General features: G+C 41.7%; 1 protein-coding gene across 1 annotated transcript; it reads left to right on the top strand.

The window, feature by feature from the left end:
- Window positions 1-1,010: 1,010 nt before the first annotated feature.
- Window positions 1,011-25,475, top strand: ccnf (cyclin F). Its single transcript, XM_055651455.1, has 17 exons — window positions 1,011-1,341; window positions 2,258-2,412; window positions 3,682-3,788; window positions 4,519-4,586; window positions 4,928-5,121; window positions 5,740-5,793; window positions 6,191-6,295; window positions 7,167-7,244; window positions 8,589-8,737; window positions 11,068-11,232; window positions 11,340-11,463; window positions 14,412-14,592; window positions 16,579-16,666; window positions 17,332-17,431; window positions 19,225-19,355; window positions 20,565-20,737; window positions 23,209-25,475. The coding sequence occupies exons 1-17, from the start codon at window positions 1,026-1,028 to the stop codon at window positions 23,565-23,567; spliced, it is 2,547 nt and encodes an 848-aa protein (XP_055507430.1). The 5' UTR covers window positions 1,011-1,025; the 3' UTR covers window positions 23,568-25,475.

Genomic DNA, 25,475 nt, shown 5'->3' on the forward strand with positions numbered 1-25,475 from the left:
GATGGTGCCATGTTAGAGTTACTATTTTACAGCGTCGGGGATCCGGGTTCAATCCTGACTACAGGTGCTGTCTGTACACACTTTGTACATTCTCCCCGTGACGTGTATCGGTTTTCTCCGGGTGCTCCGGCTTCCGCAGTCCAATGACATACAGGTTTGTAGGTTAATTCGCTTAACATTGTAAATTGTCCCTAATGTGTAGGATAGTCTTAGTGTGCAGGAATTGCTGGTCGGCGTGGGCCAAATTGTATTGTGTCTAAAAGTTGGTAAGATGAGCCAAAGGAGGCATTGGGATTTAACAACAAGTACGAGATGTTGCTCTTTGGCAAGTCAAACTGGGGCAGGACTTGCACGGTAAATGGTAGAGCCCTGGAGAACTGAGAGATCTGGGTGCACAGGATCATGGTGTGCAGTGCATGCGAAGATGTGTTGAGTACAAAAGTTGGGACATAATGCAGCTATACAAGTCGTTGATGAGACAACACTTGGAGTACTGTGTTCTTATCGCCCAGCTACAGTAAGGATGTTAAGTTTGAAAGAGTGAGGAAGTGATTTACAGGATGTTACCTGGATTTGGGGAGGGGTTGGATAGGCTGGGATTTTTTCCTTTGGAGTGTTGGGGGCTGAGGGGCGCCTTATTGAGATCTACATGATCGTCGGGAGGGCATGGATAAAGTGTGCTCAGTCTTTGTGCGAGGGGATAGGCTTAAGGGTGAGAGAAAAGAGATTTGAACGACCTCGAGGGCAGCTTTTTCCATTCTGATTAGTCCGTATTTGGAATGAGGTGTCCGATGAATCTATAGCAGTAAATACAATTATGACTTTTAAAATATATTTGGACAGATATATTTGGATAGCAAGGATTTAGAGGGATATTGGCTAAATGCAGGCAAATGGGACGAGTTCCGCTGTAGGATCTTTGGCTGGGACGAAGTGCCTGCACGGCAGGGACGCGAGGGGCCGAAGGGTCTGCACGGCTCTGACGTCTCTGCGGTGCCGATTCGAAAATGCATCGTCCGTAGCCAATGGGAAGCCCCAGCGACCCGGAAGTGATGCTGAACCGACCAATGAAAATGGAGGATAGTGAACGAGAGCTTCTGATTGACCGACGGGGAGGCCAATGGGCGTGGCGTGACGCCGCAGCGGTCGGCCAATCACTACTGGCTATTTTGAATAGGTCCGCGAGCGGCGGCTTCGAAACGGTCAGCGCGCGGGGCGGGAGAGTGGGCACGAGCGGCACCGGCAGCGGGTCACCGGGATCCAGCGGGCACGAGCACCGAGATTCGGTCTCCGCCTCTGCATCGACTAGACGGCGGCGTCGGTTGAAGATGCGGTCGGAGGGTGAGGCGATCACCGGGCATGGGGGCGCTGGGTGGGGGAGAGGCCGGGGCGGTAGATCCCTTCCCGTTGGGTTCTTTCCCCCGGCTGAGGGAAGCCGAAGGGTTGTGGGCAAAGAATTGCTCCTCTATAATCTTTGGGGGTGGGTGGGGAGGTTGTTGATGGAAGGATGGTATAGTTGGGGGGATTGGATGAGGGCTAGTTTTGGGGGGGGGGGGGATGAGATTCTGTGGGGGGATTTTGGTGAAGGGTGGTTTTGTAGGGATGGGTTTTGGTGAGAGAGTGAGAAAGGGAAGCGGGTGTGGGCAATGGGTGTCCATCCACCTCCTGTCATTCTGAGGGTTTCGGCCCGAAACGTTGCCTATTTCCTTCGCTCCATAGATGCTGCTGCACCCGCTGAGTTTCTCCAGCGTTTTTGTGTACCTTCGATTTTCCAGCATCTGTAGTTCCTTCTTAAACACTCTGTATTGGGTCTTCCTCTTCCCCCACCAGGGGTGAGGATAGGAATGGGGGAGTGCCGGATAGGATGGACATTAGGGTGCACAGAGCAGGCGTCTAGGGTGGCGGTATGTTCACCTGTCACCAGGCAGCATCTCTGGAGAGAAGGATAAGGAATGGGTGACGTTTTGGGTCGAGATATCACAGTGGATATTTGAGCATGTCTTGAATAAATAACAAATTGTGTGAATTTTAAATTGTGTAGTGTGATAGTTTTCACTTGTTCACCATTTGATTTCCCCCCACCTCCTGTTGGCCCTTACTTGTCTTGCCTGCCATTTGAGGAAGAGAGTATCCTGATCTACCCTGGCTCTTCCTGGTGCATTCTCTATGCAGTTCTTGTATGAAACCGGGGTGACGAGTTTAGGATAATCAGCAAAATGTAACAGCAAATTTATTTTCCGTACTTTTTTTTTTGCAGTGTTTCGCTGTAGATGTGCAAAATGTTTTTTGCTACTTGCAAAACAAAGAGTGAAGAAAAGTACACCAGCCATGACACTACTCAGTCTTCCAACTGATGTGTTGCTTTATGTTTTGCAATGTCTTCCTGCTCAGGATATTCTGCATTTCAGAGCGGTGAGTTCATTTACTTAACTGGTGAGATGAGAATGCAATAATTAATACAATTGTGGTCGAACTCTCATGTCAAAAGAGATGCAACAAAACTTACTTCAAATGTGGCTTATTATACTATAGGGTGATTTCACCAAAGGTCAAATGAGCATAGATCCCCCCTCACGTGACCGAAAATTTTAACTGGAGGACATATCTCAGTTCGGTACATGTTAGTGAATGGGGAAACACGCACTTTCCCACCCGTTAAAAACATGGAAAACGGCCGATTTTTGAGCTGAAATATTCTGTGCTAGTCTGGGTGACCGTGAAGCACAGCGACCTAAATTTTCAGGCAAAAAAAAAGATAGAAAGTAAGGTAATTACAAGAGGGAACTGAAGGTAGAAAACAGCGGAAGTGAACAGCCGACATTTGCCGTGGTGATTTAAAGATCCAAAATATCGGGAATTATCGCGTTTGCTCGCTGAATTTCATCAAAAGTAAGTTAATAATTCCTTACTTTTGATGAAATTCAGCGAGCAAACGCGATAATTCCCGATATTTTGGACCTGTAAATCACCACGGCAAATGTTTGCTGTTCACTTCCGCTGTTTTCTACCTTCAGTTCCCTCTTGTAATTACCTTACTTTCTATCTTTTTTTTTGCCTGAAAATTTAGGTCGCTGTGCTTCACGGTCACCCCGACTAGCACAGAAAATGTCAGCTCAAAAATCGGCCGTTTTCCATGTTTTTAACGGGTGGGAAAGTGCGTGTTTCCCCATTCACTAACATGTACCAAACTGAGATATGTCCTCCAGTTAAAATTTTCGGTCACGTGAGGGGGGATCTACGCTCATTTGACATTTGGTGAAATCACCCTATTGAGTCCACAACCGGAGGATTTGAAGTTTCTGCAGTAACCACCAGTGTCGAGTGCTCCCTTTATATGAGCTGTAGATCTTGTGTTCTTTTCAAAAGGCTGGCAAACCAGTGAGATGATGGAGCTCTGAATGACATTAGTTGGGTATTGAAAGGTTAATCTATGGTGTAGGGTCTGGATTGGCTGTGGTTGGGTTTTTAACTGTACAGCTGCAATAGCCTTGGAACGCAGTGCCACGGACAATTCAATCACAAGTGTAGCTAACCAAAAGTTCTCTCACAGAGGAAAGGATCTCTTACCTGAACTAAAGTGACCTGGAATTACAATCTTTCCAGAAATTAAAGAATGCTTTGTTCTTAATATAAATTGTGTAAAATGCGTACAACTGAAATGCTTCAACTCCTGTCTTTCAGGTACACCCTCTCTTTAAATCCATTGTTGACAATCACTCCAGTGTATGGGCCCATGCAAACTTTCAGGAGATATGGCCTTCTCCAGTAAATCGGTGGCTCTTTGAAAGGTATGGTTATCAGATGTGTCTAGATGTGTGATTTACAACGAACACAAATAGAAGCAGCTATGGGCATTCTGCTCCTGGTGCCTCCTCACTAAACAATCTAGCCAAGAATGATCTGTTACTTTAAGACTGCTTTCCTGCACAAGGCCTCTATCTTTTGATTGCTTTGTTGTCTAACATTTTTATGAATCTCTGTCTTGAATACACTCAGTAACTCATTTCCTACTGCTTCTCCCCCAACTGTTTCTTTATTGTGTCCTGAATGGATGACTTTATGCTTTGAGACATTCCTCTGGACTCAAGTATGAAAAATAAGTCATCTTGAACTCTCCTCGCATGAGCATCTGCAGTTTCTTGTGTATACCCTATTACCACTTCTAGATTCCAATATCTTCCTTCTTTTGATATGGCGCTAGCCTCATTCCTTGCTCATTAGCTTGTCTTGTTTGGGTGCAAGTTATTCAGTTTTGCATTAGCTTGTTGCGTCATCACTTATAGTTGGCTAAATGGACCTTGTGCTAAACTAGCAAATGTTCATTTAAGCATTGGATAATCATTACTATTACAATGAACAAGGAACATTGTCCCTAAATGCATGAAATGCAGATTACTAATTGTTAGAACGTAGAATAAAACTGTTGCTGTTAAACTATTAAAGCCAAAATGTTCATTTATTTGCGGATTGGGGGCAAGAGTAAATCTTTGCTATAATCCTCATGACACTCTGTTCTAGGGCTGCAGAAAGTGGAAACTTTGAGGCGGCAATAAAGCTAGGGATAGCATACCTTTACAATGAAGGACGTAAGTATTGATTCTGCTTTTTAAAAATTCAATTGACGATTTACAAGAACTGTTGGATGATGAATTGAACGTAATTTTCTCCCACAGAATCCCACAAAATCCGATTTAGTTTTACATTTCTCTAATTTGGAATCCAGAATAAGCATCTTCTCTAAATGGGTCTTATTTAAATGTAGAGATTGTCGATGCTTGTCCACTGTATTCATGAAAGAAGTGGTGGAATGAAATGGGCCAATATTCTGAGCAATTTTTAAACATGGCAGGCCTGTGGTTAAAACGTGAATTAATGGGTCTATACTTGTGTTGCTTTCCATTAAGTAATGAAATGCACTTATTCCCAGTTTCAGTTGCTGATGAAGGCCGTGCTGAAGTGAACGGACTGAAGGCCTCCCACTTCTTCAGCCTTGCCGAAGGTTTGAATGTTGATGCAAGTCCCTTTGTGTGGCTGTTCATTAGACCACCGTGGTCTCTGACTGGGAGTTGCTGTAAGGCCGTAGTCTATGACAGTTTAAAGAACGAGTGTCTGTTACAATCAGTAAGTTTTTGATAAATCAGTAAGCCCTGATACATTTGTCCATTGAATTAATTTAATATTGTGTTACATCTGCTAATTTTATGCTTTGGCTCATTATAGTAAACATGGCAGTAATTTGAAACTTCTGGGAAAACTGCTGTTAATTGCTCTGACCATTTACATTAAATGGATTGGTATTGGTACTGGTGTATTGTCACGTGTACTGAGATACAATGGAAAAACTGTCCTATCCAGTCAAATCAAATTATACATGAGTACAACAAGCAGTACAATAAAGACAATGAGCAGAGTTCAGAATGTAGTGTCACAGCTATGGAGAAATAAAGATCGCCTTCCAGTTCTCCAGGAAAATTTCTAATTTCCTTTGTTTTTTGCTAATATTTATTTTCAAGGAACCTTGTGAATGTAAAATATATTAAGACATTCACATAGATTAACTTTCATAATTGCATACAACACATGGTAGAATTGAAATACCTTGCTGAATACTATTTTGTAAAAGAAGCGTTGGATTAAGATATTTTCTTAGTTGGTGCATATTATGTTTTAATTGGGCAGAGGTGCTGAATGTTATAACAGATTCAGGCAAGTTCTTAAATCCTGTATTGTCTTTTTTAGGCTAATGTGGCATCGCTAACTTACTGTTTGGCCAAAGTTCTGAGTCTCTTTGAGGTTGGTACCGTGGTTATTAAACTTAATCTTTCCGAGTCCACTGGCCCGGCATCGTCTTCTGAAACCCTCATGCATGCCTTCTGTCACTTCTGGATTTGACTTTTTGAATGCTATTCTAAAGCCTGTAACAGTCTATGTTTGTGCTGTTTTACTGTGGTCACGATGCTGATTAATCTAAACTCATTGACAGTTGTCTATCTTTCATTGCTGAGACTTGCAATTCCCTCCTTCACTCCCTGTTCTGATCATGGTAGTTATCTGCCCTGATAGCTCTGTTATGTTTCATTTACTTTAATACTGTTGTGAAATTTTGCAGTACACCTTACAATATTAGAGGTTTTTTTTTAAATTAATGCCTGAGTAGTATTCTATTAAATAAACATTTCCTTTAATTTAGGATGAAGAAAGGCAGAAACAGGCTATATCAATGTTTGAAGAATCTTCGAATCATGGCTGCTTGCCAAGTTCTTTCTACCTCTGGGAGGGAAACCATAAAGAAACAGTAAGTTTAGATTTAGCGTTGAATTGCTGAAATGGAATACTCCAACAATGGCGCTTGCTCCGGGTGGGTTTCCATAAATTGCTAATGTATGGCTCAATCTTTCAAGAGGTCTGTCCTATTGAGCTCTGGCTGCAGCTTTCAATGAGAGGTTCAGTATTTTTGCAATGGCCATCTATCTATTACGACTGGCTGAACTTTAGACTGATCATTTCTGCTAGTTCGTGCCCTCCCTCTGTTGTTCCGTTCTTCACCTTCTCTTCCATTGCGTTCCAGAATGTGCAGCTTCAGTTCACATCACCTCTATTGGTCTCTCCGCCCTTCCCTACTCCATTTGATTGTTACTGCCAATCAAACCCTCCACAGCACTATCCACCCATTCCTTGCCATCTTGTGCCCCATCCTTTTTCCTAGCTCTTTATAGTGATTACTTTCCCTCCACTTATTCAATCAATGAACAATAGTGCATGATTGTCACATGTACCTAGGAATGAAAGTGAAATTCTCTTTTTGCATGCAATTCAGTAAAATCTTACTATACGTAAGTACAATCATACCCAAGTCAAGAGTGTAAGACGAGTAGATTACACTGAGGCAGTACACAAGAGTCGCTATGTTTGCATCTCTAGGTGAAGGGTCTCGACCCAAGACGTCACCTGTTCATTTCCACAGATGTTGCCCAATCCACTAAGCCTCCTCCAGCAGCTCTCCTCTTGTGTTGGAGCAGGACTATCTGTATCCTGAATTTTGAATTCAACCCTATAAATTGTTTCCAAAAAAATAAAAGAGGGCTTGCTGATCTTTCCTATTTCCCTGCATCAGCCTGCCACTTTTCTTCCTGCTGGATTTTTACAGATGGTCTTTGTTTTGCTAGGTAGCTGATCCTGGGAGGTATCTCCAGAGCCTGAGGACATTGCGTGATTATGCAACCAAAGGGTGCTGGGAAGCGCAGGTGTGTGTGGCAGGTGAAACGGTAGTGTTCTTTACCGGTCATGGCCAGAGTCTTCTAACTGGTTATGCAGATGGACAGTGGGAGAATTTTAAATTAATATTATAGTGGGACATCTAAGTTCTGTTCAGTCAGTGATTATAAAACATTGTTTATTACCTGAGCAATTTTCATTGTGGGCTGGGTTGAAATCTGCTAGCCCTGTGCCTGTAGTTCTACGAAAAACATTGAGACGGAATGCACATTGAAAACATATATTCAAATTGAAGGGAATCTTATCCAGAAGGTAATCTTATTGTGGACTTGAGCAGATCAAATACAATTCATTTGTTGATGGGTGTCACACAACCTTCTTTCTTAAGGACTGCAAAATCCCAGACTTCTAAATAGTAAACATTCTCCATCATCACCACCTGTCTTCTATTACCACAACAACTTTGATCCAAATTGACAACTTGCCTCAGATCTCAATTGAAGCATACACATTTCATACAGGATTTCACTACATAGATGCAAAGATGATTTTCCTGGCTTGGGTATCTGCCCACATGTTCAACTGAGCCCTGTTACATCTTGCCAACCGGAAAACGGCTCATTTATGCCAGTTCTTTCTGTTAGCCAGCCAATTTGCTATCCACACTAATATGGATATGCAGGAAATGGAAGGATATCGATTTATGTGCAGGCCAAAGGACCTGGTCCTGTGTTGTACTGTTCTTTGTGCTAGCCCCTGCAGAATGAGCTTTTATCTTCCACACAATAACCTTTTGAAGTGGCATATTATGAAATGGTTTCTGAAAATCTAAGAATATTTACGCATTCCTCTGTAATTTGTCAAACATGATTCACCTTGAAGAAAATAATGTTGACTTTTCCTGGTTATCTAAATGCTCTGCTGTAGCATCTTTAATAATGGTCTCTAACATTTTCCCTGTGACAGATATCATACAAACTGACCTGTTGTCGCCTGCATTTTGTTTGAATGAAGTGTTACATTTGCTAAAATCACACAGTAAGTGGTTGATCAGAATGGAGATGACCATCTTTCCTCGTGAGGGTTATGAAGCCCAATCAACTAATGTATTCAAGATCATGCTCAATCGGTCTTTATATCCTGAGGGAATCGAATAAATATGGGCTTGCTGAGATAAATGTTCTTATCAATTGCAATTCCTTCTGTTACCGAACTTCCCGCAGTCTAAAGCTTTCCTCCTCGCCAGTCATCACACAGCAACCAGTAGTGGCATCTATTTAAGTATGCCTCTGGCTTCTGTGACGACATGGTCTTGGAGTAATCTTGCCTTTAATTTTGGAATTGCATGCTACATCTTTATAATTCTGTTTCAGTTGACGTTAGCCAAAACCTGTGGAAGTGCCAGTCTGTGTGGACTGAAATCTAAACCTAAAGACCATCTGGCCCAGATTTTTCAGTCTTCCTATCCATCCTTCAAACAGAAAATGTTCAAAGTACAAAAGGGCATGAATGACACAATGAGGTAAATGCAGATATCGTCAGTCTGTTGTTTTGTTTAAAATTGAATTTTTTTTTTTGAAGTGTTCAATCCGAATAACTCATCTAGATGCTGTCAGTTTTCCACACTGCATGTCAGAAAGGTTATATTGGCCTTGAAGGGAATTTAACGCAGATTTACTGAAATTACAGTGGGCTAAAAGGGTAGGAGTGTAGGAGTGAGTTGCGTAAATTAAAAGCACTTTTGACTTTATATGCTTGATGGCTTGTATACAGAGGATGTCGCTCGCGGTTAATTTTTTCCAATGTTGTTACACTTCAAAATCTGCACATTACAGAGATCAAGCAGTGAATAAAGGCGCATTCCTAAAGTCTAGATCACTGCTAGAGCTAGATCACTGATGGCATGCAATCATCACACTCACAAAAGAGCAGTGGGAATCTTGAGCACTCCTCCCTGCAGTGGTTTTGATCCTACAGGGATAATTAGAGTGAAATCAATAGCTTCTCTTTAAAATAAGTCAATAATATTAATCAATTGTAGGTACATGGAGTCATTCTATTCTGCTCAGCTTGTTCATGTTCTCATGGTCACTGCTCTATTGCTGTTTTAATTTGCCTCAATAAAGCAACTTGATGTCAAATCATGTCACTCGATTAAAATCAGAAGATACTGGAAATGATTGGCAGGGCAGGCAGCTGGTGAGGAGAGCTGTAGAAAATGAGAACTGTTATTGAACATTGTATCATTTCCATAAAGTGGCAGAGAGTCCAATTACGCCGTGAACTAACTTGCTAAATAAGCCACCTTTATGCAACGAGTAATTTGTAGGCATTACTGATGTTTTTATATTCAATAAAGCAAATGTTTAATCTTTTGGGGATAGGTTCCATTTTGAATGTTCCTGTATTTAAGCAGGGAAGTAGAGCGAATCCAGTAAATTATGGGCCGATGAGCCTCGCGTCAGTGGTATGGAAGCTATTGGAGATTCTTTGGGGTAGGACTTACTTGCATTTGGAAGAGAATGGGATTATTTGGGACAGTCAGCATGGCTTTGTCTATGGCAGGACATGTCTTACAAACTCGATTGAGATTTGTGATGAGGTGATTGGAGGGTAGAGCAGTGGATGTTATCTACACGGTAAGGAATTTGGTAAAGTCCCACGTGAAGTAGTTGGGGCAGGTACAATAACATTTAAAAGACTTGGATCGGAAAATTTGGAGGGATATGGGCAAATAGATAGGGCAACTTGTTTAGCATGACTGAGTTTGGCTGATAGGCCTGTTTCCATCCTATATGATTCTAGTTACAGATATGTGCGGAGAAATGTCAGATGGAGTTTAATTTGAGCACGGGTGGGATGTTGCTCTTTGAGATGTTGAATGCAAGTGGAAAGTATATAGTTCATGGCAAGCCCCTTAAGAGCATTGAAATGCAGAGGGATCGAAATGCATAGCTCGCTGAAATTTGTAAGATAAGTAGATGGGGTGGTAAAGAATCTCATATGGTATGCTTGCCTTCATTAGTCGGGGCATTGCTTTAAGAGGTATGACGTCATATTTCAGCTGTATGGTTTCCACATTTGGAATATTGTGGGAATTTTTGACCGCCGCATTACAGCCCTATCGGAGAAGGTATAGAAGAGGTTTACCAGAAGACTGCCTGAATTATAGGGTATAAGGAAAAGTTGGGCAAACTTGGATTGGTTTCTCTGGAGTGTCGGAAGATGAGGAGATCTAGTAGGATAGACTGTCACAACATTTTCCCCAGGGTAAAAATGTCAAAGATGAGCAGGTAATGCTTTACGGTTGGAGGGGGAAAAGTTTAAAGTGGTGTACAGGATAAATGTTTTGCAAAGTGAGTGGTGAGTATTTGGAACGTGTAGGCAGGCAACAGAAATTACTTTAATTTGGCACCAAGTTTTAGTACAGACATTGTGGGCTGAATGGCCTAAATCCTCTGCTGTACTGTCTGTGTTCTACGTTTAGCGCCATAATGGATATAGTTCCTGTGGTTTAGAATAGAACTTATAGTTACCTTGCAGGCTTTACCTTGATGTTGAGAGACATTTTTTACGCACTTTGTGGATGACCGAATAAAATCTGGCCCATTGAAAGAAGAGGTTTAGCTAATTTCAGCGAGCTATGCATCAGCGAGCATGGATTGTTTTGCTGGTTGGAGATCCATTCTTGAAGCGATTGCTTCTCCCCTTATGTTTGTTTAATATAGCAGGGTACTGTCCGACCTGCATATTCGCCATATCTTCTGCTATTTTGTGCTGCTTCAAAATCTGCAGAAATCAACCCTGTACAGAAATGGCAGTTTTGTAACCAGCAGTTTTCTGTCTCTGCAGGTATATTTTAATCGATTGGCTGGTGGAGGTGACCAGCATGAAGGACTTCTCCAGCTTGTGTCTGCATGTCACTGTGGCCAATGTGGATCGATACCTAATGCTGCGCTCTGTTCCCAGGGGCAGACTCCAGTTGCTAGGGATAGCTTGTATGGTTATCTGCACACGGTAAAGTTGATAAGCTGCGATTTTACCTTCATAAAACTGGTGCTCAGAAATGTTTCTTCCAATTTGAAGTCTTCAGAGTTTTCTTATTCAAATTTCTTGCTCCATAGTTTTATTAGTAAAGAAATCCTAACTATTCGCGAAGCAGTCTGGCTAACGGACAACACTTACAAGTATGAAGATCTGGTACGAATGATGGGAGAGATAATTTCTGCGCTTCGAGGAAAAATTAAAGTGAGTGACTACAAGTGCTATGCAGAACTGAGCCAAGTGGTATTTGTTCATAGTGAAACCTTTAATGATAATTGTAGCAAAATAAGCTTGGGCAATAAATTAACTTGTTTACACTCTTGACGGGACTCCTCATCTTCAGTTTATCTGTCATATGCTTCCTTTTTCTCTCTTTATCCAACCTTCGACATCTGACATTTCCTGTACTTGTTACGCTTGGTTTTCACTCTCACAGGAAACGTGTTGGTCCAAACACTTTTTTCCTTCTTTGTGCGGTTATAGATTCACCTGCAAATTCTTAATTAGTACGGGTGTCAGAGGTTATGAGGAGAAGGCGGGAGAATCGGGTTAAGAGGGAGAGATAGATCTGCCCTGATTGAATGGCAGAGTAGACTTGATGGGCTGTAAGGCCTAATTCTGCTCTTATCACTTATGACCTAAATGGATGCCCCAGTCTATCTTGCCAGGTCTTGTCTTATTTTGATGAAATTAGCCTTTTCCCCAATTTAAGATATTTATTCTTGGGCCATGTCAATCTTTTCCTATTAATACTTTGAAATATATTGAGTTACGTCACTAGCTCCAAAATGCTTATTACATGAATAGAATAGAGAGATACGGGCCATATGTAGGCAATGTAGGTTTGAGTAGACATCTTGGTTGGCAGGGACGATTTGGGCCGAAGGGCCTGCTTTCTGCTGTATGACGTTATCCTCCTCCACCAGTCCCGCCACTTAGTTTAGTTTAGAAATACAGCGTGGAAACAGGCCCTTCAGTTGAGTCCACGCCTTCTTCTTCTTCTTCTTCTTCTTCTTCTTCTTCTTGCAAATGAAACATAAACGAAAGGAATAGTTAGATCTCAAGCCAGGTGTTGAGCAGCCAGGTTGTTGTCTCTGTGTCAATGTCTGCCAGGCCCTGAGCTCCATTTGGTGGGTGGTAGAGTGGGCACCCCGAGATTACATGGTTGGCTGTCTGTTGTTCTGCTCCGCAATCACAGGCTGGGCTCTGGCGGAGCCCCAATCTCCACTTGCTGGCATTGAAACTCCCGTCTCCAGTACAAAGTCTGTTGAGCGTCACCCATGCTCCTCTGGGGAGGGCAGACCCTGGACAGCTTTTATCTGGTGAAGAGATGTAGCGGTGTAATGGAGATGAGGTTGCCTTCCACTTCTGTGACCACATGGTGACTGTCCAGTGTGCTTTTGAGTCCACGCCGATCACCCATACACTAGTTCTATCCTACACACTAGGGACAATTTACAGAAGCCAATTAACCTACAAACCATGCAAGAGGAAACCATAGCACCCTGTGAAACCCCACGCGGTCACGGTGAACATACAAACTCCGTACAGACAGTACCCATAGTCGGGATCTAACCTGGGCCTCTGACGTTAATATTCTCTAAGATAGGGTCCGCGGTGTTCCTTGGGTCATAAGGAATAAGAGTAGAACTAGGCCATTCATCGCATCAAGTCTACTCTTCCATTCAATCATGGCCGATCTATCTCTTCCTACTAACCCCATTCTCCTGCCTTCTCCCCATAGCCTCGGACACTTGTACTAATCAAGAATCTTATCTATGCCTTAAAAATATCCACTGACGGCCTCCACAGCCTTCTGTGACAAAGAATTCCACGGATTCTGCACTCTGTGACTAAAGAAATTTCTCCTCATCTACTTCCTAAAATGACTACTCAAACTGTGCTCTCTCTATAAACTAAAGAAGTGTCTCAACCTGAAACATCGCCCATTCCTTCTGTCCAGAGATGCTGACAGTCCCGCTGAGTTACTCCAGCATTTTGTGTCTATCTTTGGTGTAAACCAGCATCTGCAGTTCCTTCCTATACATTGTACCCTCTCTGAGCCGTTTACACTGGCATCTAAAGTTTGCGGCAATTGAGATCCCCTCGCACCAAACCCCTGTTTTTGTCCCGTTACTATTTTTGCCATTTACATGATCTGTCATTTGCTACCCTTCTCCAGTTAGTGGGCGGGTGGTGATATCAGTGAATTGTCTTGTCCAGACCACAACGTGTTAATGAGTTACCAAAAATTAATTTTGGCTCTGAAGAAATCAGAATTTGGTGACATTTAGATCACTACATCTGAATATTTTTCCAAGTTTAATTGTTGTAGAATGAGTGTGGTGGTTAAAGTTGTGATGTAAGGCGATGTTGAGTTCGATAAATCACCCGATTCAGACAACAGAGTTTGTACCACAAAGTATTTTATTACACTACCTAATAAGGCTCATAGACTCGCGTATCCGCGTACACAGCAAAGCGCATCGCTGGGTAGTGAGCTGGTGTCAACCTCCTGGCACCGTTCGCGACACGGTCCAAGGTTGGGGTTTTCTCATGCTCTGGAAGGGCACCTCGCGCGGTTCTTTATGGCGTTTCTGGTCCATTCAGACGGTGCTATACTCCCCCCTCCCATGAGCCAATCATTATCCCGACCAATCAGGCCGTGCCACACTTAGCCTGTTGTGCACTCTGTTTCTTCACTACTTGCGGAAGTGGGTGCAGGTGGTCCGCCCAACTATTGCGGTGTTTTGCTCAGCAAACCCAGCCATAACTAGACTTGTTTGGGAATATCTTCGAACATCTACTTGGTTTCGAAGGGTTTGGCATGCTGTGCTGCTAATTTAGCTGGCAACTCCATTTTAGCTAACATGGTCTGTTTGACCCTTACAATATAGGAGGTATGGAACAAGGTTTCCTGCTTCAAGACTGAATTTTGAATGACCACATGACATTGAAATTATTTTGTTAACTCATCTCATGGTTGACTGCAATTCATACCCTGGTTTGTGTTTATGTATGTTATAAATTGTGTGTTCTCAATTAATGAAATGTTAACTTTTCTGTGTTTTGTTCATGATGGTGTTTATGAGAACTTTAAAGCCAGCTCTCAACATGCAGTGCGTAGTTAATGCAGACTTTTTTTTTTGCAGACACCTACTATTTTAGATTATGCAGAAGTGCTACTGGCAATATCTCCGTTAGAAAGGCACACAATGCATCTATTTAACTACATCTGTGAGCTTTCACTGCTATACACAGACATCTCTGAGTATTCCCCAGCCATGACCACTGCTGCCGCCTTGCTGTTGGCTCGAGTACTCCACAAGCAAGGTTAGTAAACTGCATTATGGTATGCACTATACACTGTTTCCTTTTGTTCAAATAGGTAACGTTTTAAGATGCTGTGTTGGCAAATGCAGAATTCTATGCAGCTGTGGAAAAGAATTCTGCTACATTTTAACGTGTCTCTGAAATTGATGAAACAGGACTTTTCCATTGTAGACCTGGTCATTGTTTTAATTGAAAATTGATCAATTTCCAGTCATTGAGGGAACTGAAGTATATGTGGATTGTGCTAGAAGCTGGCACTGAAAGTAGATCAGCTGTCATCTTAAAGAACGGCGAAGCAGTCCCAAAGGGCCGAATCCCATTGCCACACCATTTTTGCGTTCTTATGCAGAATAAAAATTAATTTATTTTTTATAAAACAGCAATTGAAAAATGGGGAGTCTTCAAACCAAGACTGATTGTATAGAGGTGAGAGCCATCTGGTCTTTGCCTAGGTAGATCATGCTGTCACGGCACCATAAATGGTGTAGTTCAACTACTGGATTGGCTTTAAAAATGATAGGACTAACGGATTGTTCAATAAGATGCATGTACAGATTAATGTGTAGATTTAACTAGTTGGCAATCATTGGGCATTTATTGCAGGAGGAATTGAGCACAAGTGGAGGGTCTCTGAAATTGTACAGGATGCTAGTGAGACTGTTCTTGAAATACCATGTACAGGACTGGTCTCCCTGCCGCAGTAAAGACACTCTTGTGATAGGTGGGATGCAACAAAGATTTACCAAGACAATCCCTAGAATAGGGTGGGAGGGTGGGATATGTGGCAGATGGATGTGGAGTGTTTAGAGAGGATGCAAAAGAGGTTTATCAGAATGTTACCGGATTAGAGAGTATCAGCTATAAGGAGAGGTTTGATTATAAACTGGGATTGTTTTCCCTGGAGTTTTGGAGGCTAAGGGGAGGCATGAAAGAAGTTTATAGAGGAAAATAGTTATATTGTCAGAATCCTTTTTCCAGGGTGTATATGATGAATACGTTAGAACTTTATTTATCCCAGGAGGGAATACTAGAGGTCATAGCTTTAAGGTGAAGGGAGGATTTTTTTTTACACAATGTAACTGGACTGGAATGAGATGCCAGGGAGATGCTGAAAGCAGATACGATAGCAACTTTCAAGAGCGATTGAGACGAGCATGAAGGCAGAGAATAGGGGTATGGATTATGTGCAGAAGGATGGTGTTAGTTTAATGTGTTGTCGTGGTTAGCGTAGACATGGTAGGCTGAAAGGCCTGTTCATGTGCTGTACTGGTCTAGGTACTTTCAAAGAAGGAATAACATTAAACCCAGCAACATAAACAAATCTGGTGTAATCCTGGCAATGAATAAGCAGGTATAGGAGCAACCTGCAACAAGATCTGAATATGGATTAGTTAACATCAATCAACAAAACTGTTAAAACTAAACTACACTTTTTGAGTTTACAAGGGTTGGAACTAATTTTTTTTAAAGTTGAGAGAGCTTAACGTGACAGCTAGACAGCAGAATTGAACTCTGAGGAATGCCATGGATATATATTTTTTCTAAGCCAACTATGGCGAGCTATTGCTATTGAAACTGGAGAAAGATTGCAGGATGAAGAATAGTTTACAGGGAGAAGGCTAGAAATGCTGCTTCTATAGAGTAGGGGGATGTGATTGAAATGGTGAATTATGAAATTGTTCCCACTGGTGGAAGGACTGTGACTCGGAGACTTATGTTTGTTAGCTAAAGCACCGGAGGTAAGCTGAGGGTAAAGTTTAGACAGTGCTGTAGAATTCTGGCATTTGGCAGAGATGTGGAAAATAAGCTTTTGGGGATAGGGAAGAGGGCAGAGAGTGGAGCCATTTTCATTACTCTTGCCACCATTTGTTCTCAGTTCATTACAAGGAAGAAGCGCTCGCGTGTTCAGTGACAATTCTGGTTGAAAGCACATAAGTCCCTGTGGCTGTAACACTGTCTTTGTCTTTTCCTCTGCTCCTCTTCTAGCCCTCCCATGGTCAAGCCAGCTTACAGAATCTACTGGATTTACATTAGAGAATCTAATTCCATGTGTAATAACCCTGCATAGAAAATGGTGAGTGCAACCAAATGGCATCTGTGTCGTGTTGTGTATGATGTGCATGTCCAATCTTAAATTTTCAAATAGTTTTTCCCAAGTTGTAAAATTGCCCAACACACTTTGAGCAATCCGTCTGCATTAATGCAGCTTTTACCGATCGCCGGTTAAATGTTTACAGGTCTCCATGTTCCGGGTCATCAGTACCATCAATATTTCATGCAGATGTTTCTTGGGCAGTGCTACCATTAAACAACTATATTTTATGCCATTTCAAAGGCAATCTAATACTCCTCCATGAACTGCAGAAAGCAGAGTTCAAAGAAATTGCATAGTAATTGATAAAGGGGCTTTGCTCCATAGGATATTTCCATTTCACTGAGGATAATGGCTGGATATAACATAATTGTTTAATGTAACTTTTCATACTTGCTCGTAAATGGTAGTATACAGTAATTTTATCTTTTTTTAAATTACCTTAATTTAATCATGTAGACAAAAAATACTGGAGAAACTCAGCGGGTGAGGCAACCTCTATGGAGAAAAGGAGTAGGCGACGTTTTGGGTCGAGACCCTTCAGATTTAATTTAATCATGTGCATTTATTAGAGGGGACAAGGTAACAATGTTAAGAGATGAGAAATTAATTATTCTGCATGATTTATTCTAAAAAATCTCTGCTAGCTTCCATAATGAGGTGCCCAAGGATTACAGGAAAGTCTCTCTTACTGCTGTGAAGCAACGATTTGAGGATGAACGCCATCAGCAAATTAGCAAAGAAAAGGTAGGTTATTCTAGGTAGGGAAGCTACTGTTATGTATTGGTAAAGCACCAAGAGCAATCAAAACTATCAGTCAAATGGCAAATTATGTGTAGGAAAGAACTGCAGATGCTGGATTAAATCGAAGGTAGTCACAAAATGCTGGAGTAACTCAGTGGGACAGGCAGCATCTCTGGAGAGAAGGAATGGGTGACATTTCGGGACGAGACCCTTTAGACTGATATCAGGGAAGTTGGTGGGACAGATAGAATGTAGTCAGAGACAGTAAGACTGGTGGGAGGAAGGGGGAGGGGATGGAGAAAGAAAGCAAGGGCTATTTGAAGTTAGAGAAGTCAATGTTCATACTGCTGGGGTGTAAGCTATCCAAGCGAAATATGAGGTGCTGTTCCTCCAATTTGCGTTGGGCCTCACTCTGACTCTCTCAGCACTTTAACTCCCCCTCTGATTGGGAATGAGAGGGGGGGTTAAAGTGCTGAGCAACCGGGAGATCAGGTAGGTTAAGGCGGACTGAGCGGAGGTGTTCAGCGAAACGATTGCCGAGCCTGCTCTTGGTCTCGCCGATGTACAGAAGTAGACACCTGGAACAGCCGATATAGTAGATGAGGTTGGAGGAGGTGCAAGTGAACCTCTGCCTCACCTGAAAAGACTGTCGGGGTCCTTGGATGGAGTCTAGGGGGTAGGTAAAGGGACAAGTGTTGCATCTCTTGCGGTTGCAGTGGAAAGTACCTGGGGAGGGGTTGCTTTGGGTGGGAAGGGACGAGTTGACCAGGGAGTTGCGGAGGGAACAGTCTCTGCAGAAAAGGGTGGAGTTGGGAAGATATGGCCAGTAGTGGGATCCCGTTCGAAGTGGAGTAAATTTTGGAGGATTATATGCTGTATGCGACGGCTGATGATGAGGAAGGTGAGGACTAGGAGGACTTGTCCTTGTTACGAATGGGGGGAAGGTGGAGCAAGAGCAGAGCTGCAGGATATCGAGGAGACCTTAGTGAGAGCCTCTTCTATAATGGAAGGGGGGAACTCCCATTCCCTAAAGAATGAGGACATCTCTGATAAAATGGAAGATTATGTTGGATTTATTTGCTTAGTTTCATAATTGTTTTAAATTTCCTTCCAATAGCTCCTTGAATGTCTGTTGTTATTTTGTGGTCATCGTTTTCACTGACTAGTTTAAAAAAAAATTCCAAATTTAAATTTCACTGCAGTCAGGGTGTTCCAGCATGTGCACATGTCCTCAGTTTCCAACTATCTTTCCTCCCTGCTCCCCAGGCAAAATTTATGGCTATGTGCGTCCTTGGGATTCCCTAATTTATAGATAAAAGATTTGCCAATCTGTTTCTCTAGAAATTTTTTGCCAATTGTACTTCATCATTTATCTTGGCTTTTATATTTAGTCTAATTTTCCTTGCCATCAAACAGGGGTGGGGGCGGACACCACATGCAGAACTGCCCAGACAATCTCCCTTGTAATGCTTCATATCACATCTGCCTCCCAAACCCAGGATGTTTGCTGCAGTCCCCCTCCTGTTGATGCCTCCTCCTGATCTGCCCTTTATGCATTATTGATATAAGCTTTATGAAATAATTGTCACGTGTCCTGACAAGCATCCACGCTGATTATTTTGATTGACTTTAACCCAAAACTACTTCCTCCTTTGAATGAGAAAGTTCCCTGGATGCTTGTCGCAATACAAACATCAAAAGTTGGTAAGGCCAGAGTAAAGGTTCTTATCACAGTAACTTTTGAAGATAAGTTATTGCAGTGCTTTCTGTTAACTCTACATTTGTGTCACTGTTAGGTAATGGATTATGTTGAGCTGTGTAGTCTGCTAGGAATAAAAGAGGAAAATGAACCTTCATCGCTTTCTGATCACACCAATCCTGAGATCCACACATTTTTGACATCACCTTCAGGCAACAAAACAAAACGGTATGAATTGTCGTATAGCTTAATTAAAGATATAACAAAGATTTACGTCAAGCAGTTGCTCCGACCAAGTAATTGTCATGTTTTGTGACCTGGTTTGTTCCCACTTCTCAAAGACATGAACGGTGGGAGAGTCAGAGGGGAGCTGGTGGCTATGTGAGGGAGAGTAGGTAGTAGAAAAATAAGAGGGAAAATGCAATTGCTCTAGGTTGGCTAGGACTTGATGGTCTGAATGGTCTCCTATGTCATAAGAAAAAATAGTTAAAAAAAAAAAAAAGTAATATAAGACTGTTTTAACAGCTGAGATGCTGTCTGATTGGTAAAGTCCTGTGTCTGCAGCAGAGACATCTCTTGTCACCTGTGCAGTACCCTCAGTCTCCACATTCTTCCTATTCCTCATCCAGTTCCCGCAAATTTATATTACCTGGAAGGCTTTAACTAAGATCAGCTTTTCTATTTTTGCACCATTTTGAACTCAATGCTAGTCATACTATCTGTACCTATTCTCCACTGTGGTTTGTGGGAAATGATATTGGCTGAGTGGAGGACCATTGCCTGCAAGACACTGCCTCAGTCTCAGCCTGAGGAAGAGAGCTTGCTCAGCATCAGCCTTTAAATTTACCACAACATTTGGTACAATATCGCCTTTCGGTTACTCGTAAATTGGGATACTTGGCACGTCAGTTTCTCATGCTGACTTGCACTTTGAGAGTGTTATATTCAGGACGGCAGAATTAATAACTTACACACATTTTGGCTGGAACACGAGAGAGAGAGATTTATTACCCAACATTCCCTGCTTATATACAACACCAACTCATTAACATATGCATGAATATGCATGAATACATTACAGAGAGCAACAGTGGAAAGAGATCAAACAATGTTCCCACAATAATTAAATGTTATGTTAACATTTAGTATTTATCAGTCATAGAGCTGTAACAGCACAAAATCAGCCCTTTGGCCCACCTTGTCTGTACTGGCCAAGTTAGCAAATTGGGCTAATCTCATTTACCTGCTTTTGGACTACAGCTCTCTGAACCCTTAGGTCTGCAGAAATGCTTAAACTCACCTGTCCCACACACTTCAGTGGCTCGCGCATTTGACCTTCAGGGGCAATTTGCATGTTTGCAAACAATATTTTTTTGGGGCTTAAGTTCAATTGATCAGTTGCTAGTTTTCATGAGAATTTTTATTCCCTTTGTTTAGACGAAGAGAAGATAGTTTTCGAGAAGATAGAGGCAACTTTGTGGCAACTCCTATTGTTGAATTGTCTAATCATGAGGACACGTTCCTGGGGGATTTCCTCGATTTGAGTTTAGACTTGTCCTGCACAGGGTATGACGGAGACCAGGAAAGTGAAGAGGAGAAACATGCTGATGGTATGTACATTTCTATTTTATACACTTCACAACAGAAATGTAAATGTATCTTGTGAATGGTTTCCAGAATCCCAAGCAATTGCTCAACTTGTCCCGTTTTTGTGACATCTGCAAATTAAGTAATCAGCCCCACTACTGATCCCTCAGAACACCAATGGTCTAGACGAGCCAGAATAACACCCCTCCACTACTACCGTCTTCTACGGCTAACTAATTTTGAATGTAATGTACTGCCGAGTCACTATAAATACCTTGTGCCTTAATCTATTGAATCAGCCAATAATATGGCCTTTGCCATTAGCTTTACTAAAGTGCAGGCAACATCCATGCCCCACTCTCATCAATCACCTACATCACCTCAAAAAAAATTAAGATATGACATCCTAATTACTTGAATCAGTCTCCCCTGAATTTTAATCCCTCAGAATGGGAGATCTTAACTATTTCCTTCATCTAGTCCCCTCGTGATTCAGAATGGTTTGATTTAATTCTCCCCTCTGACACTTGTTCCAAAGAAAAATCTATTCTTTCCTCCTAGCTATTTTCATAAGGTCATAAGTCATAAGTAATAGAAGAAATAGGCCATTTGGCCCATCAAGTCTGCACCACCATTCAATCATGGCTGATCTATCTCTCCCTCCTAACCCCATTCTCCTGCCATCTCCCCATAACCCCTGACATCTGTACTAATCAAGAATCTATATATCTCTGCCTTAAAAATATCAATTGACGGCCTCCACAGCCTTCCGAGGCAAAGAATTTCACAGATTCACCACCACCTGACTAAAGAAATTTCTCCTCATCTCCTTCCTAAAAGAACGTCCTTTAATCCTGAGGCTATGATCTCTAGTCCTAGACTCTCCCTCTAGTGAAAACTTTCTCTCCACATCCACTCTATCCAAGCCTTTCACTATTCACTAAGTATGAGCACTATTCAATGAGGTCCCCCCCCCCAACCCCCTCCACCCCTCATCCTTCTAAACTCCAGCGAGTGCAGGCCCAGTGCGTTTAAACGCTCATCATATATTAACCCACTAATTATTGGGATCATTCTTATAAGCCGCCTCTGGACCCTCTCCAGAGCCAGCACAATTATATTTATCTCTATCTATCGATCTATCTATCTATCTATCTATCTATCTATCTATCTATCTATCTATCTATCTATCTATCATCCTTCCCCAGATATAGTGCCCAAAATTGTTCACAATACTACAAATGCAGCCTGACCAGCGCCTATTAGAGCCTCTGCATTACATCCCTATTTTCCCAGGATTCCCAAGAATTTTCCTAGGTCCGGCAATATTCATAATCGCTCTGCACTCTCACCAATCTAGATTCAGCCTTCCTGTAATGAGGTGGCCAGAACCATGGTCTAGTTGATGTGGTGCTAGCATAATCTCCCGGCCCTCATTAGTGCCTCCATGTGGATTGCCTTCTGTAAGGACACGTCACCCATTCCCTTATTTATTTGTCCTGCTAACCTATACACATCTACAGGCCTATCCTTTGTGCTCACACTGTTCCTTGATATCTGTCATCAGATTAAAACGTTCCTCCACACCAACAACCTCGCAGACAATTTTATTTGCATGTAAACTTCTTGAGGATGCCCTCCAGAATTGGGCTTGTATTGGTGTTAGTTTGTTATTGTCCCATGTATCGAGATACAGTGAGCAATTTAGTTTGTATGGTATCTAGTCACATTTTACTAAACATAACTACAATCAAGCCGTACACAGGTACTACAGGTAGCGCAGAGAGAAAAAATAGCCAGAGTGCAAAATATATATTACAAAAAAAGGGGCCAGAATGCATAAATTCCAGGAGTAGAATAAGACCATTCGGCCCATCAAGTCAATCATGGCTGATCTATCTTTCCCTCTCAACCACATGACCTTCACCCATAACCCCTCACACCCTTACTAATCAAGAATCTGTCAATCTCCGCCTTAAAAAATATCCATTGACTTGGCATCCGCAGCTGTCTGTGGCAATGAATTCCACAGATAAAACCTTCAGACCACTATACACCCTTCAACCATTGTCTGGTGCATCTAGCCACTGCACCAGTTTTGGATCTCATTTGCCGCAGCATTTTCCTTGGCCAGCCTACCATGTGAGTTCTTATCAAAAGCCTTGTTAAAACCAAGTAGACTAAGACACACTGACCTTGTGTCCTTCACAAAGAATTGAGTCATATCTCAGAAAGGATCTCTTAACAAATCCAAGCTGTCTCTCTTTAATTGATCTGCATGTGTCTAAATTAAGATTTATTCATGCAGTCTGTGTCATGCAGGCTACTCGCTATGAAGAGTAGCTGTTGCTGAAGTAACAAGTAATGCCATTATTTCAGTTGGCTGCAGTGAAGAACCCTCCGCCATTTAATATTTCCTCTCCTTTGCATATGAACTTCTTTGTAAGTGTGTAACCAGCTGGTCCACAAGGTTGAACTCGATGTCTTGTTACAGGTACCGATGTTGCTGGGGTTGAGGCCGCAGTAGTGGTAAGTGGGAGTTGTGCAGGGCCAGATGAAGAGAGTGAAGACAGCTTGATGGGTGAACAGTTCCTTGCGGGGTCACAGAGATGTAGCCGCAGTGAATCTGCAGCAGCATGGGCTTTCCAAGAGTTACAAGGGGAACTCAGCTCCGGATACTCCTCTGTGACCAGCGAGAGCTCCTCCCGCAGCACGGAGAGCTTGCACGTGGTGAATGAATCAGAGCAGGAAGATCGGGGCCGTAGCTTACCTCCTTCTCGCAGGAGGCCTATCAAGCGCAAGAATGGTGCAGAGCATGATAAAGATGACTCAAACCTGGGTTTGTGTGTCTGAAAGAGAATTGCTGTTTAATTGGAATGAATTTCATGAGTAAAGTAATTGGTTCTGCACAATGTTGTGAGGTTTGAAAAAATCTAAATTAAGAGGAAATGCATTGTACTAAATTGTCCTAAATGTTTTACAATGGCAACTTGCCACAGTGGTGGGAGCTGACATGATCTGGCCTATCGATGACTCTTTGGCAATGGTGCTGAGGTTTTTGTTTACATTCCTATAACATTGGGAACATTACATTTAACACATTTATACCAATCTTTCCAATGGTTTCTTCTAGCTTTAGACTTCCAACATAAGACTTGATTGTGAAACAATTTATTCTTGTACAATTTGGTACAATGTGCACATTTCCTTAAATGCCTAGTCATATCAAGTTTACTTAAGTATTGGCCAAAATGCCCAATACACTGAACAAATAAACTTTCATTGTGCATCTAGTTTGTTATGTTAATATATGGGTGTTGTGTTTGGCGTTGGGGCTGTTTGGGCAATGATTTGGTTTCCAGATTGACGCATGCTTCATGTATCAATGGAAAATGTGCTTTTCCATAGCTCCCTGCATGCAGCTGGAACCTGCACAGACCAAAGTCGCAAATGCTGCCGTTTCTTGATTCAAGGCACTGAAATAGCACTTTTGTTTGTAGCCACTGCCTTTAAAAATAAAACAATAATGTTAAGGAGACTAGAGTCACTACTGGCTGTTCAACACTAAAACTAAAGTTCATTGTCTTGGTGTGAGACCATGTTTACAGCTGTTTGACAAAAACATCTTGTTGTTTTAAAGGTAATTACACTTCTAACTATTATTTCTCCACAGCATTGGGTCTAGCAATAGATGCAGATGGAGGTCTGTTTGTACAGTGTCTGATATCTGGAATTGGTCAATTTAATGTTTTTCTCAGCTGCATTTTTGTCAGTGTGAGAAAAGTATACTTCCATGTATTTGGGAACTTGTGCATGTGGTCATTTAAATTGATATTAAGTGTGTACAGATTGATCAAATGGAAGCCTACTGCAATTGTGCTGAAGCTATTGATGGACTTGACAGTTAAATAATGCAAATAATCACTGCTAAAATTGGAATATAGGCAAGCTGTGAAAATGAAAGCTACAGTGCAACAATTGTTGTAGTAGAAAGTTATTCAGGGAACATTTTGCAAAAAAAATGCATAGATTAAATTGCAAACAAGAATTAAGACTTGATGGGCAATTGGCCCTGGAAAACGAGCAGGTGTATAAACCAAACCAAGTGTTTTTTAAACTTTGGATTATGTTGACAACTGAGTGCATTTTTATTTGAAATGAATTTAATTTCATAGTTTACGTTTTCATTGTAAATGAAATTCAATGTATTTTTGTAAAAAAAAATTTAAATGGCTGCTTTGTGATCTCACTATTTTAAAATAAGGGGTCTGGATGTGGAAATATGTGGTGGCACTTTAGAGTATCAACTGGTTCTGTGGGGAAAATTTACAATGGTCATTCTTAAGTTTTGTTTTGTTAAACAAATCATAGTATCTAGCGTATTGAATCAATACTGTTTTCTAACTTCATGCTATGCCCCACTTTGAGTTTCCAATTTGCCTCTGAACTTGGCTGTTAAATGTCAAACACACTCGCAGTTGGAGAAAATCCAGACCCAAATATACCTGACTTGACACAATGGCAGCTATCAAATTTGAGAAAGTTTCATACTGGGAAAGTAATTCAAAATGTTAGAATTACTACCTGAATTTAAAACTTTTCTGGAACCACAGCCGCTTATCTCTAAATGTTAGTTCTGTATTTGAATGTCATTCTTTGTTGTATACACTTTCTTTTTGGCTAGCCTATCTATTTAATAACTGTCAAATGTATACTTTCTTACATGCAGTGTCATAGTAAAGATATGTTCAAAGTGGTTAA

The sequence above is a fragment of the Leucoraja erinacea genome, chromosome 20 (genome assembly GCF_028641065.1).
Source record: "Leucoraja erinacea ecotype New England chromosome 20, Leri_hhj_1, whole genome shotgun sequence".
Taxonomy (NCBI): domain Eukaryota; kingdom Metazoa; phylum Chordata; class Chondrichthyes; order Rajiformes; family Rajidae; genus Leucoraja; species Leucoraja erinaceus.